At 47.5% G+C, this 15,638-nt stretch overlaps 1 protein-coding gene across 3 annotated transcripts in view; it reads right to left on the reverse strand.

The window, feature by feature from the left end:
- Positions 1–15,638, reverse strand: part of LOC149359321 (low density lipoprotein receptor adapter protein 1-B-like) — a 43,472-nt gene that overhangs the window by 21,519 nt on the left and 6,315 nt on the right. For all 3 annotated transcript variants that reach the window (XM_089571577.1, XM_089571578.1, XM_089571579.1), the window contains exon 2: positions 2,772–2,914. In XM_089571577.1, coding sequence (XP_089427703.1) covers positions 2,772–2,914 — 143 coding nt within the window. The remainder of the gene's footprint in view (positions 1–2,771; positions 2,915–15,638) is intronic.

A 15,638-nucleotide genomic window follows, 5' to 3' on the forward strand; every position in this document is an offset into this window, starting at 1 on the left:
ATGAAACATTAGTATTACAGATGCACACGCAGGGCGTGTTCTCCAACAAAACTCTTCCCACTTGCACATGCAGCACTACAAAAGGCACGAAACAGCCACTGCTGTATGTTGCAACAAATATGTTCCAAGTGGAACTGGCAAAGGAAAAGAAAACCTCCAACACATTTTACCCTCCCCTAGTGCAAGGAAAGGACAGTGAGAGTCGTATGCCCCCCCCCCCCAACTCTAACCATGGGAGAGCTCATTCCATGCCCACGTAGACCACACAACCTACTTGGGACACATTTTCAAAGGTGCCCACTTCTCAGCCTATCTGGATAACATCCTTGACGGCCGCATGTGACTATGCCGAGTTTTTGGCTATGGTATAATGCTGCCATAAACACTGTATGCCGACGCCGGGCCATAAACATAAATGCTGTCTGTCGGAGAAAGTCCCTTAATACAGCTCTTGTAGCCCCGCCGCGGTGGCTCAGTGGTTACGGCGCTCGGCTGCTGGCCCGAAAGACGAAGGTTCGATCCCGGCCGCGGCGGCTGAATTTCGATGGAGGCGAAATTCTGGAGGCCCGTGTACTGTGCGATGTCAGTGCACGCTAAAGAACCCCAGGTGGTCGAAATTTCCGGAGCCCTTCACTATACGGCGTCCCTCATAGCGTTAGTCGCTTTGGGACGTTAAACCCGAATAAACCAAACCAAACCAAACAGCTCTTGTAGTAAAAAGAATACTCTAGCAAAGCAGGAAACACCCAGTGGAACAGCAGAGCTGATACTAGCCCTAAAACTGGTTGCATTCTTTCATGTCACACTTGTTTATCAGTGCATTTTGTCTGCTAACCGTGAAACAATACATTCACCTGGAAATACTTGCATGTGAAACTATTTTACATTGAAGTATGATGGCATTAACTATTGAACTAGCATTCATCATACTGTAATACCAGATCCCACATCATGATTTCTAACATCTTACACTTCTATCTGGTCGCACCATATAACACGAGCTGCTAACTCATTTCAGACCCTATAACTGCATCCTTCTTACCGTGCTCACGATTGATGTCTAAGGGGGCACACAAAAGGCCACAATATGGATGTAATCATAATAAAAAATTAAAAGATATTTCTTTACCTCCGTAGTGCAAGGTCAAGCAACACTGCTCAAACAAAATTCAAAATTTTAACTGGCACAGAAAGTTGTACAGAGAGCAGAAGTGATGTTTTATGGTGAAAATTTGCCCGTAAATATCTGTTCACATAACACGGCCAAACAGCCTAGTACGTAATACAGCTTCTCTTTAACACATCAAAAAATAACAGGTAGGCATTTCAACAGGTAGGTATTTCCCATCCCTTTATCAACATTTGCAGTTTTCTTAAAGGTGCACTGAAGAGGAATCTGAACTTGTCTTTTTGCCGCGGGAATTCGATCTACACATTCCGAGCTTTCTTAGAAACTTCGATTTATTGCCCTATGTGGCCGATTTCCCTAAATAAATCGAATTAACGTCCGGCTCCCGCCTTTTTTTTTAAATCCTCCTCCGTACGGTGGGCGGAGTCAACCAACGCGTGGAGTGCCTTTCACCCAGTGCCATGGCGGCTTGCCGCTCTACCATCGACGGAGTAATACATAGTAGTCCGTAGTAGCAAATAGTCCGCGTGTATTTTTATTTATGCGGACTTATTTTGCGGCTATATTATCTGCGAATGAAACTATTTATTCATGGAATCCTAAAAAACAAAAAGCGAAAGCAAAGCCTCCACGGAGCAGGCTGAAAGGCACTTCACGCGTTGGTCGACTCCGCCCACCATACGGGGAGAATTCAAAAAATAAAGGTGGGAGCCGGACGTTAATTCGATTTAATTAGGGAAATCGGCCACACAGGGCCATAAGTCGCAGTTTCTAAGAATGCTAGGAACGTGTAGATCGAGTTCCCGCGGCAAAAAGACAAGTTCAGAATCCTCTTCAGTGCACCTTTAATGCTTCTTCTGATGCAAAGAATGCTTCACGGCAAAGTGGTGCTGCTTTTGCCTTAAAGGGAGCAGTGGAACAGTAGCACTACAACCTGAACGTAGCGACCACACTGAAGGCTTCATTCATGCGAGTGTCCATGCGAGCAACAAGCTGCTTTCTTGTCGTAACACATTAAGTGCAAAGATTATTCTTACAAGACATTTATCACACTACAACAAAAGGGACGCGAATATCGTTTAACAAAATATCAATGTCTATCGGCTGTGACTACACCAGATTTTGGACTACTACTTCTGCAAACAAACATGCTATCAACCCTGAGAAACTCCAGCACAAACTGCATTTTACAAGAGATGTCCACAGTTCGAAAATTGCAGTCAAGTATATTTCACAGCATTTTTAACTATACGCTCGAGAATTACAGCGTATTCCAATCGTTGATCCGCACCATGTTTCCTTGCTTAGCTCACTGAAAAGCGTGCTTCAATGGGCGATCTGGATTCAAATCCTCACCTGCCATCGGCAGAGACCGATTCATACACTTTAGTGGATTCAGAGCTCTGTTATGGATTGCCAATCTGGAGCACTCTGTCCTATCCGGAAACTAAGGACCAAGTAGTTGATCCGTGAAAGCTGCAACCTTGCAATTTTTTTCTCTCTCCTCAGACTCTCAAGGCTTTGCTTTGAGCCAGCCACAGGATGGCACTGGGAAGAATGCAGCGTACGATTTTAACGAGCCGACAGGGTGCACAGCAAGAATAAAGAAGAGCAGAGAGATGGCAGTGCCACCATCAATCACCATGGCAATGATGGCCTTGATGGCATCTGCGGTGGCCTTGTCCCCACTGGGCTCCTCGACCAGCGTGCTGCCCAGGTACTTGGCGTAGAAGGTGATGCCTTCAACCACCGGCTGCTGGATGTTCACCCACTCCTCGGACAGCTCTGTGAGAACAAAAGGGACAGTCATAACCCCGTCAAGCCCCTTAGCCTAACTGTGGCCACTGCAGGACAAAGGCCTCTCCCATGTCTCTCCAAATCAATCCAGTCCTGTGCCAGCCGCAGCCACCGTATCCCAACAAACTTCTTATTCTCATCTGCCCAGCTAATTTTCTGCCGCCTCCTGTTACATTTGCCTTTTCTTGGAGTCTACTCTGTTGCCCTGTAACACCATTGGTTATCTGTTCTTTGCACTACACGCCCTGCCTACATTCACTTCCTCTCCTTGATCTCAGCTGGAATATCACTAACTCATGCTTGTTCCCTGACCCACTCTGCTCTCTACCTCACAAACCAGTCACACTGCAGAAAAGCACCCCTGATTGGCTGAGACCACTGCCTGCTTCACCTGATTCACACTGTTCAGTGCCGTCAGGTGGAAAGGTTGCAAAGAATATCCACCAGAGAAGGCATCCTCACTTGAACGTCTGTCGGTCCAGTTGTTCAAACAAATATCAAGCGTTTACTGTAGAATGGCCAATGCACTTTCTTGGATTTGAAAAAGATGATGATTACCCTGATGCGTGCCGCTGAATAAATGCTAGGGCTGTTCTGTTGACGCTTCCTAATACCGGAGACTAGCGTGATTATACTCCTTTTGCAAGTGGATAATTGCCAATAGAGAAGACACTGCAAATGTGTTGTCCACAGAAAAATAGCTAAAAGAAGCTCCTGGCACTCTTCTTTGCATTATTTTAAAGTAAGGCTACCGTTCAGTGAAAAACTCTGCATCATCCTGTCACCATCCGGCATTGTGTCGAGAGACTCTGAATTAGTCGTAAAGGTTTTACGTCATACATGAAGCGGCAGAATTGAAAAGTAATTAAAACATTACATAAACTATGATTACAAGGTCGCAACACGACTCAAACACCATTATGACATGTAAATATATAAATAAATAAATTGCACGGAAAATAAAATTGGGGTAATTAGTGGGAAATCAAACCCCTGAGCCACGGATTGCGAGTCAGACCCCTAGGCCTACCCCTAGGCCATACACACACGTTCGTATGGGTTCCTTAAAGTGGAGTTTAATATCCATGTTAAGTGGTCTTTCAAATAACACAGTAGCTTTAAGGTTATGACTGTATGTAAGGGAGTAGTGATTAAGTGAGTAGTAAAGTGCATGTCGGTGAGGGGTTGTATGCTTGTGACACGTGATATTCATGTATCATGGGATTCGGTAACATTAGTACGGCGCGTGACTGGGCAATACGCTAGCCAGATCAAATGGAGCTGCTGACAGGCCCCATTAACGCTATCACCTCATACCCTTACAGACGAAGCTCAAGTGCCTCACAAATCTTTTTATCATATCACTCGCTTTCAGGCACAAAGGCAAAGCTGTGCTTCGTAATAAATCCCCCCAGCCACCATTGACAACAAAGCGAAAGAGAAACATGCCATTCACAGATACGCTACAATCTTTTACCTCAGAACAAATGAATAGACCATTGTTAGCTGCATGGCAGTTCCACTACAATAATCCTTTAGCTTAGACATCTTGTACACAGTTTGCTAGCATCATAGACTCATTTCTAAAGCCATTTCCACCACTACTATTGTTACCACACGAGCTCTTCTTCAAATACACAGATCCTTCATTCCTGTGTGAAGCGCCCTCCAAGAAATGTGCACCGTACTCCTCACAGTCCCACAAGACCCCCCCCCCTTTTTTTTTTCACTTTACCTATTCTTGTTTTGCTGCTACGCTGATATCTTCCGTCACCTGTCATCGTAAATCCTGCCTTCCTTTCAAACTGCTTTAATTTTTCGCCTCCTCTGTTCAGCACGACTGACACTGCACACAACTTGTTCGCGGACAATCTAAACAAAGCTCAACTGACTGATCGTTACCATCATTAACCGCTAGCACTGACAACAATGCCACGAACACAAAAGATACAGTAGAACACTCTTTGACCTTCTGTGTTTCTCACAAAATACTAGAAGCACATCTATCAAAAACAATACACACAGGATACTCCCTGTTAAAACCACTTGACATGTTAGGAATATAAAGTTAGCTCTGAACTGTTAGAGGCCACTCTGAATCGGTATAAATGGATCGGTAGAGGCCACAAAAAATAGAAAGAACAAAATTACAACAGGGTTACAGTAAACAATGAAACACCATCGATAGTTTGCAGTGCCACTGAAAGGAGTGCCACTATTTCACAACAGGCTCATTATTCTTTGCATCTAGCCTCAAAGCTTGAGCACAAAATCATGCCAGCATACACTGGAGTCATTTTATTTCAAAGTAGCATGCCACATGGCTCCTTACTGCATCACTAATCATACCACCTTTTTAATTATATCTCATGGTCCTTCACAGGGCAAAACGACATCCACGCTATGAGACATGCCACAGGAAAGGAATCTGGATTAAATCTGACCACCTGGAGTTCTGTAATATATAACGAATTCTATGCGCACAGGTGTTTTCCTCTTTTACTTCCACTGGAATGTGGCCAGAAAGAGAATCCACCAACACAAGCTTATCAGCAGAACACCGCTGTTACCAAGCCACCACCCAGCCCATGACTGACATGTAGTGAGTGCATGTGATGCACACATGGAACGGTTAGGCTTACGCCACCAAGTGAATAGCGTTGTTTTGCAGCTCGGGCATCATGCGAGCGACGGATTACCCCTACCATTTCAGTGGAACTTGGCAACAAACAACGGGAACGCCATTCCCTCCTTCTGCCAGTGTTGCTCACATGTGGGCAGCTAGCAACAAGGTGCACATTCTCAGAGCGCAAGGTGAACTATAAAACATACTACCTGACAAGAGTAAGCCAAAGCCTGGCAACTCATTTGGGCAGTTGCACACGAAGCCAATCAAAAAAAACTTCCCCGAAAGTGACACCTGTCACATGTGTCCTTTTTGATAGCCAACCACATTCCTTTCTTATGATTACATGCATGCCTGGTGGAGCGGGGAGACCATAGAAACAGTGAAAGGCATGCATTTCCCTTCGTGATGCAACCCCTTGCTGCCTACATGAGTTGGAGAAGCCACGAAGTAATTACAACACACATGAATGCATAGACTGCTTATTCAAAATCGTCAACTCCTTGGCATGCTTCTTAAATTCATACTTGATTACTACTGAATGAGAACAACAATGTCAAGGTTTTTCAAAGCAGCTCTTGCAAATACGCTACCCTTCACACCTGTACATTACGGCTGTTCCTATACATATCTTGAAGAGAAATACAATTTTGTGCAACCCACATGAGCAGCTTTAAGCTGGGACAAGCTTCCAGGTAACCAATGGGGAAGAGCTTATGCCTGTCAAATGAGGAATATGGTGGTTGCCATTTTTTGTACTCTTAAGTCAATTTGTCGAACAAATGTTCGTTGCAAATTAACAAAACTCACTAACAATGTTTATAGTTTACCATTATTGCTGGAAAATGCAACCATTAAATATTTCAGTTTTTCACCACGGTTAAACAAGTAAGAGCACAAGTGGTTTGAAATGCACGTGACTAGGCTTGAACTGAGGGTCAAACTGATGATGCACTATTCAGAGATTTCTTCAAAGCAATTGAATAGGTTTCCTACATTATGCTGTTTTTCAATTCCAATATGCAGCTTAAGAGCATAGAGCTTGTGTTTATCATTTCTAGATACCTCAAGGATTGACAGTAATTCATTCTTTTCTGTTTGACCCCAGTGTCTTGGAAGTGTAGGTACTTCGGGGTATTGCTTCTCAACAGAATACTGAAACTGTGGGGAGGATGCAACCGTATGTCAATGATTGCATTCTTCACACAAGAGTTCGAAGGCGTCTTCCTGAGCTCGTGTGCCTATTCAAACAACACAGATGCAACTTCCACTGAAAATGGAGCTGTTATAAGCTTTTTTTTTGTTTCTTTATAAAAATGAAATAACAGGTGTCGCCACCACTGGCAAATTTCACAAGTAAACTGCGGTGGATAAACACAGTTCTTTTCTGGGCACAATCCCAGAGGCTAGGCTACAGCACCATTCACTTCGAAACAGTAATCACGGAGTCTATTTTGGCGTAGACGTCGCATGTTCAAATCGTGAGGCGGGAAAATTTTTTAATGCAAACTTCTCTGCAATGAATACGTCTTTTGGTGCCAGACAAGTATCAACACACATCCAGAAAGAGCCGCAGAATCAATTTTTACAAACAAGAAAAAGTGGATGCAGCTGTACAAAGTGTGCGAGAAGTGTCTGAGAAGGCAAGTCCGTGGTCCGCCGCCAGAAAAAATGTCATTTCTCGTGCGATTCGGTCAGTGGACCGCGCGTGGACCTCGTAGACCAGAAGCTAGACCGCACGCGACCGCTAATCCACAGGCCACAACAGGTTCGTGGTCCGTCATCTGGATACACCTTAAGGGGAGACGCAGGTCTTGAAATAATAAAAAAATGCGAAAATTTCGATTTTTCAAAAATGGCACATTCGGGATCAACACCCTCTAAAGTTCCAGTCTAAAATGTTTCGAGATTCTAATTTCGACCTGCAACTATTATAATATAACATCTATATATTTCGTGTCTACGAATCCCGAAAATGATGATTTCGGAGCGAAATGAAGCAGGACTTCGCGCCCGTCGCTATACATGACAGCGTACCTGATGGCCGCCATCTTGGCTTTGTTTGAAAGCTGGGCACCTTCCCCAATACCTGGTATTACTCACTAGTGTCAAATATTTTTGGAACATCCGCATTCAACTGTTTTTTGAGGCCTGTACAATGACCTCATAATGGCTGGCACTCGCAATTCAAACGAGATTTTCTCAGCTTCGTGTTTTCTGCAACATCACTAGCCTTACGAATATTTTTATTGTGTTTTTACAGAGCAATTTCAATTAATCTTATACCGTTGAGTTTAGAAAGAACTAAATTATGGAGCTATGCTGTTTTTGTTTGGCTGAGACAAACATTTCAAATTTTGTGAATCATAATGTCACTTAACTTCATAATTATGGTGCTTGGACAAAATTTAACATTATTATATGATGATGTACTTCAAAAACAATATAATTAGCAGAGCTCCAGATGGCAGGTCTTTGACTACAGCCCCATTTCAAATGAAACCAAAAAAATGCAGAAATAAAGTGGCTCAATAACCCTTAAGAATAACTAATTAGGCCTCAGTTATTTTTCTATAATAGGGGAACTAATTGAGATATACTGAAACTAATTACATTTTTGAAAACAGGAAGAGGAAACACACACACACCTAACTTCATTACAATACCTTTTAATAATAAAAATGTTAATTTCAAGACCCACGTCTCCCCTTAATGAGTGGCTCCACTAGGTTACCTTGGTGGTTAAAGCTGAGAAAACAGTTACCATGAAACATGCAATATATTGTTGTGCCCCGCTGGACGCTGATTCCCGCTCGCCGATCGAACCTCTCGCCGCTGGCCTGTTGAACCAGCTAGAACACCCCGGCTATAAAGATTATAGCCGTAACATCTTGGTGGAGGTGCTGGGTAACGATCTCAGCAACAAAACGGCGCAGCAACAACTGGAGCAGCCCCGCCGGCGTCGTCGCCTTGCCGGCCTGGAACCGCTGACCGAAACCATGCAGTCTCCCGAAGAGCCATCCGCAGCACGAAGTGACGCTGCGATCCAAGTTTCAGACCAGCGTGTGGCCACAGCGACCGGTTCAACGCAGCACTATCGGGAGCCTCGCAGTTTCGCCGGAGCAGCAGGCGAGGACGTGGAGGAATGGCTGACCCATTACAAAAGGGTGAGCCGCTATAACCGCTGGGACGCCGCCACTCAGCTAGCCAACGTGGTCTTCTTTCTGACCCATACAGCTTTGGTGTGGTTTGAGAACCACGAGGACTCCTTCACCACCTGGGACAGCTTCGTAACTGAACTGCGACAGTGTTTTGGCGATTGCCTCGCGCGCCGCAAGCGGGCCGAACAAACGCTGGCACACAGGGCTCAGTTACCGGGCGAAACGTGCACGACCTACATAGAAGAAATACTTAAGTTATGCAAAACAACGAACGCTAATATGACCGAGGATGATAAAGTAGGACATCTTCTGAAGGGAATTGCAGAAGATGTGTACAATTTTCTAATCACCAAAGATGACTTGGGGGCCGTCTCAGACGTCATTCGGCACGTCCGCACATTCGAGACGTTGAAGACTCGTCGTATTACGCCTAAATTTGGGCGACTGGCTAACGTTCCAACTGTGGCCAGCGTCGAAGAGCGTTTTACGGATCTCTCAACGACGATCCGCCAGATCGTTTACGAGGAACTTCTGAGATTCGAGCCCCATGCACGGTGTCCTCCATCTGTGTCGTCTGAAGTTCCCGTTTATCAAAGTTCTCCATTAGTAGTCCCCTCGATGCCTGGGCTGAGTTCTGTAAACACTGCACACACGTCCAGGTTCGGTGGACCCAGTCATCCCTATCACTCCTACCCACGCTCGGCGGACTTCGAATTGAACTACGATCCAGATTATGAACATCGTTCAAGACCGCCTGCACCCTCCTTCCGGCGCCCAGCCAGAAGGCCTGAGGACGCGCGTGGGTATTCAGTGCTTCCCGCCTCGTCAGAGTCTTCAAGCGAACAAGCTCCTCGTCGCACCGCTCCCGTTTGCCGCCGCTGCGGCATCGAGGGGCACATTGCTCGCTATTGCCGCCGCCGTCCACCACCTCGATACGAGCGGCCCGTCCATCCTCCTCCGCCGGTCAACAATTCGTACGACCCTCCTTTTCAACGGCCCTTGACCTCGAGCGACTATCCTCTGCCCGACGGACAACGCAGCCACTCTCCCGTCTCCGACCGAAGTTTCTCACCACCCCCTTCCTCTTCTGTGCGCCGTTATTCGTCACCCCGGCGACGTTCCCCATCGCCTTCGCCGGGAAACTAGTCAGCGCGGCCGTGGGAGGTGAGGCCGCTGGAGACTGTGCGCTGCGTTTAGAAATTCCTCCCTCAATTGTTATGCTGAAGAACACAGTTCATGTGCTTGTAGATGGTGTGCCCACAATGGCGTTAGTGGATACGGGTGCAACTGTCTCAATTATGAGTTTGTCATTCAAGAACCAGTTAGGCCGCAAAGTTATGTTTCTTTGGGACCGCAGTGTTAATTTTCATGGCGCGGGCGGTGAGTTATTGTGCCCCTTGGGGATATGCAGTGCTGTGGTGTACCTCGGCGGAGCCATTTTTACAGCGGAGTTTGCAGTGCTTCCGAGATGTACGCATGACGTTACCTTAGGTATTGACTTTTTACGAATGTGTGGCGCAACTGTTGACTGTCGCTCTGGGGAACTCTGCGTTGATGGTTCCCTTCCATCTGGACTCTTCGAAGAGACGCCGGCTCGACAAGATGTGTTTTGTGTATCCGAGGATACCAGTGTGCCCCCGCTTTCTATCAAGTGCGTCCCAGTTTCATGTCCCAGCCGTGCTTCCGATACCTTCGATGCCACAGTGGCGCCTCTATATTCTAACTGCGCTAAGAAACTCATTCTGGTTCCACATTGCCTGGTGTCAGTGTTCCAGGGCAGGACCCAGTTGTGGGCCATCAACTGTTCTTCGCAACCAGTTGTTTTACCAGTTCACATGAAGGTCTCCACGTGTAATCAAGATGTCCCTGCCTCGGTGGCTTTGGTTGCTGACGCACCAGACGCAGTAGCTGCTACTCCAGCCACTGACTCACAGCTGCGTCGGATGATCAGCAAGTCTCTGAACAGTGTCGAGCGTGATGCCTTAGAAGCCTTGCTGGTCAAATACTCGTCTATCTTTGACTTTTCAGAGCCCAGTGGTTCCCGTAGCATTCCCGTGTCACGTACACGGCATAGGATTGACACCGGTTACTCACACCCCATTCGACAGAAGCCGTACAGAGTGTCCCCAACAGAACGACAGGTCATCAATCAACAAGTTCGGGATATGCTGCAAAAGGGTGTTATACAAGAGTCCTGCAGTCCTTGGGCCGCTCCTGTCATTCTGGTCAAAAAGAAAGATGGTACATGGCGCTTTTGTGTGGACTATCGCCGCCTGAATGCTGTAACAAAGAAAGACGTGTACCCGCTTCCTCGGATTGATGATGCCATTGACTGCCTGTTCTCTGCATCGTACTTCTCATCCGTTGACCTACGGTCGGGCTACTGGCAGATCCCTATGCATCCCGAGGACAAAGAGAAGACCGCTTTTATCACACCGGACGGCCTTTTTGAATTTAACGTAATGCCTTTTGGGCTCTGTAATGCTCCTGCAACTTTTGAGCGATTTATGGACGCGATCTTACGGGGCTTGAAATGGCATATTTGTATGTGCTATCTCGATGATGTCGTCATTTTTGGCCGGACATTCAATGAGCACAACGAACGCCTCGCCCTTGTGCTGGATTGCCTGAAACGCGCTGGTCTGGTGCTTAATTCGAAGAAATGTCGTTTCGGTGAACGTCAGACGTTGGTGCTCGGACACCTCGTCGACAGTGAAGGTGTCCGCCCTGACCCGCAGAAGACCGCGGCTGTAGCATCATTTCCAACACCTCAGACTGCAAAGGAACTTCGCAGCTTCCTCGGACTTTGTTCGTATTTTCGCCGCTTTATTCCCCGTTTCGCTGACATTGCTCACCCGCTCACGAGCTTGCTCCACAAAGACGCTCCCTATGACTGGACATCTGAGTGTGATTCTTCTTTTCGTCAGCTTAAGTTTCTCCTCACATCGCATCCAATTCTCCGCCATTTCAATCCTTCTGCCCCAACAGAAGTGCATACTGATGCCAGTGGTGTTGGCATTGGTGCCGTGTTAATTCAGCGTTATGGCGACAAGGAACACGTCATTGCTTATGCCAGCCGTTGCCTGAGCAAATCTGAGCGTAACTATACCATTACTGAGCAGGAGTGCCTTGCGGTAGTTTTTGCCGTTCAGCGGTTTCGCTGCTACCTCTATGGGCGACCTTTCACAGTGGTTACCGACCACCATTCCCTCTGTTGGCTGATCAACCTCCGTGACCCATCTGGCCGTCTTGCACGGTGGGCAATCCGTTTGCAAGAGTTTGATTATACAGTGTCGTACAAGAGTGGACGCCGACACGCTGACGCAGACTGTCTCTCTCGGTTGCCGCTTGCAACGACGGAATGTGACGCCGACGGCTTTGACCACTACATCGCATCCGTAGAACCTAAATTCCCCGATGCCCGTACATTCCACGAGGAGCAACGGAAGGATCAGCATCTCACGTCATTCTTTACCGCTGCGCAGGCCCCTACAACCTCCTGTGCATTCTGTGTATGCGATGGTCTTCTCTACAAGAAGGTCTACTCCGCAACTGGTCTCCGTTTCCTTCTGGTTGTGCCTGAAAGTCTACGCTCATCTGTTTTGCGTGTCATGCATGACGATCCCATTTCGGGACACCTGGGTTCTGCGAGGACACTCCACCGCATCCAAGAGCGCTTTTACTGACCACGTATGCGCGATACGACTGAGAAGTATGTGGCTAGTTGTGCACAGTGTGCGAGTCACAAACGTTCCACCGGTCCTCCTCCTGGTCTTCTTCACCCGGTGACGCCTCTCAGATCTCCTTTTCAGAAGGTTGGGATAGACCTCTTGGGACCTTTTCCCAAGTCCCATGGCTGCAACCGTTGGATTGTCGTCTGTACAGATTACCACACTCGTTACTGTGAGACAGCTGCTCTCCCCTCGGCTACTGCATTTAACGTCTCTGTCTTTCTGCTGCATTCTGTGATCCTGCGCCATGGACCCCCGCGAGTCGTAATCAGCGACCGTGGCCGCCAGTTCACCGCCGATATTGTTGAAGCACTCCTTTGATTGTGCACAGTGCAGTTCAGACATTCTACCCCCTATCATCCACAAACCAATGGTTTAACGGAGCGAACCAACCGAACACTCACCAACATGCTTTCCATGTACGTCGCTCCTGACCACAAAGACTGGGACTCCATCCTACCTTTTATCACATACGCATACAACACCGCTCAACACGAAACTACGGGTTACAGTCCGTTCTTCCTCCTCTATGCCCGCTCTCCACGACACACCATGGACACTATACTTCCGTTCTCCACCGACGATGACCCTGGCATCGCTGAGATCCTCTGCAATGCTGAAGAAACCCGCCAACTAGCCCGCCTGAGAACTCTCGCCTCACAGGACCGCTCCAAAGCCCGCTACGACGACCATCATCGCCGAGTCACCTACCTCCCTGGCGAGTTGGTCTGGGTTTGGCGTCCACTCAGGAAGCGTGGCTTAAGCCAGAAACTGCTCGCGAACTATACCGGTCCCTATGTCATCTTGGAGCGACTCAGTGACCTCACTTATAGGATTGCGCGCGTCACCGCAAGCGGCCGACGTTCTGCCCGCACAGAACTCACCCATGTCGCGCGGCTGAAACTTTGTCATCCACGTGCCGATGCCTGACTCGCCCAGCGGGCTTCGCCTGCGACGGGGGAAGTGTTAAGGGATTGGAGAAACGCAGGAAGGGCAAGGCCGGAGAACAAAAGAAGAAGAGGTTGAGAGTGTTGTGCCCCGCTGGACGCTGATTCCCGCTCGCCGATCGAACCTCTCGCCGCTGGCCTGTTGAACCAGCTAGAACACCCCGGCTATAAAGATTACAGACCTTATGCAAAATTGCTGCCATCTATCGGAGAAAAGAAGAACCAGCAGAAATCCGCCATATTGGAGGATGACTGAAGCCCGTTCCGTCTCTGCTCTCTGGATTTAGGCGTGCCCTGCGTTAGCTTCCTTACTGCTGTGCTGGCTCGAAAATCTTATTTCCTATCACTTGAGCCTGTAAACATGACTGAATGGTCAGTCGACCTATTTCTGCTGCCCAAGTTTCCAAGCGACTTCGCAGACACTTACTACGCGTCCAAAACACTTTCCGAACGCCACCGGGTACGGAGATACAAGTTTTTCACGGAGTCCTACGTCAGTTTGCCGACGCTGAACACCAAGAAATGTACGAAGCAAGTGTAATTTTTGTTTACGGCTAAAAATGTGCGCATTTCAGTCTAGTTTGAGTCAGTTTTTATTTGGTTGGATACTTTTTGCGAACGGGCATGCCGCTTGAATGGCTGATGTTGTGGTAGCGTTTTCTGTGTGCTGCGTCGACACCGAAAGCGAACGATAGTAAACTTCAAGCTCATGTTGGCAGTGTCGAAAAAAGTGGCCTGTCAACATGCGACGCTTTTCATTTTCCTTGAAAAGTTCATACAGCATTTGTTTGTTTGCCCTAGTGCTTTAGCGCCCAGAGCCCCTAGTTTGCCCTAGTGCCCTAGACAGAGAAAGAAAACACGTTATTATTATTACCGGGCACATAGACCCCTAGGTCCTCGCACGACTCCACTACACAACTGTTTACCATTCTTGGACTATCGCCGTTGCAGCAGTGTCTGTGGCTTTACCACGACGGGCAAGCAGTTGTGCACTGAGATTTTCGGAGGATTCTACACGCGTTATGCATTCCCGCTACTAGTTGGAACTATGGTACCGCTTGAGCGGATTCTCTTATGGTCCTTTCTTTTTTTTTACACAACGCACGGTTTCGGGGAAACCGATCGGTTAAGTGAAATCGCTACATGCAATGATGCAATCAAGCCGTCGCTCCACAAAATAGGCACACAGAAACGATTGACTGACTAGCAGTGCACAAACGTTTCGTGCCACGGGCACTTGACCCTTGCTGGTGTTTCCGTCGAAACAAATATTTGCACTAAAAACTAACGAGTGTAACCGCTGCGGCGGTTAACGCTAGGAGCGATGGTTCTGACAAAGCACGACCCGTACCACTGAACAGCTGATCACGATTACTCTCTTGTGAGGCCGATAATCGCAGCACTTCACGGGCAATCGCAGGAGAAAAGCTACTTTTGTGTGATATTTTCTTCGTGCCTACAAAGCTTATTTCTAATTTCATTTGCTACATGGCGATAACGAAATGCGTTTCGCGACGTCTCGACATGTAGCGACGGTACTGCAACATTTGTATCGCCGATGTCGGGGATAGCAGTCCAAAAATGGAAATGCGCTCAAATCAAGCGCTCTTGCCTTTTTTGCCTGGGCGTCTTTGTGACCCTTCTGCCTACAGCAAGACACTAAGCAATATGTGGGCATACTGAGGACGGTGAAACTCGAGCGCGCGCGACGAGTGTGTGCCAGTACGTGCTGTGAATCCGGCGGCTATCCTCCAACATGGCGGATCGCGCGCGGCGACCGCTAGATGGCAGTGCATTTCGCATAAGGTCTATAGCCGTAACAATATATACAGGGTGTTTCACCTAAGACTTTCTGCAATTTTTAAAAATAAGCTATTTGAATTAGATGCGCACTTTTTCTCGCATAGCATTGTCAGTGGTGTAGTACATCATAATGCAGCTAAGACGTGCTAACTAGCAGGCTTGTTAACCATTATTTAATAGTTAACTTTTAAACTATTACCGTTGGGCTCCTTAAAGGGAGACTGAAGCACTTTTTCTGAAAATCGGGCTGGCAGCGGCATCCTATAGTTTTTCATGCTGTATACTGGAATATTGCATCCAAATAAGGCAAAAACAAGCGCGAATTGCCTTTTTTAGCCGAAATATGCGACCTGTGCCGCGGGGCACGCCGCGCGGCGCGCCGCCGCCCGTGATTGGTCAAGAGAGGTCGTGACGTCACTTTGAGGACTGGAGCAGCTGCCGATG

Source organism: Amblyomma mixtum, chromosome 2 (assembly GCF_055824585.1).
Source record: "Amblyomma mixtum isolate Tamu chromosome 2, ASM5582458v1, whole genome shotgun sequence".
NCBI classification, from domain to species: domain Eukaryota; kingdom Metazoa; phylum Arthropoda; class Arachnida; order Ixodida; family Ixodidae; genus Amblyomma; species Amblyomma mixtum.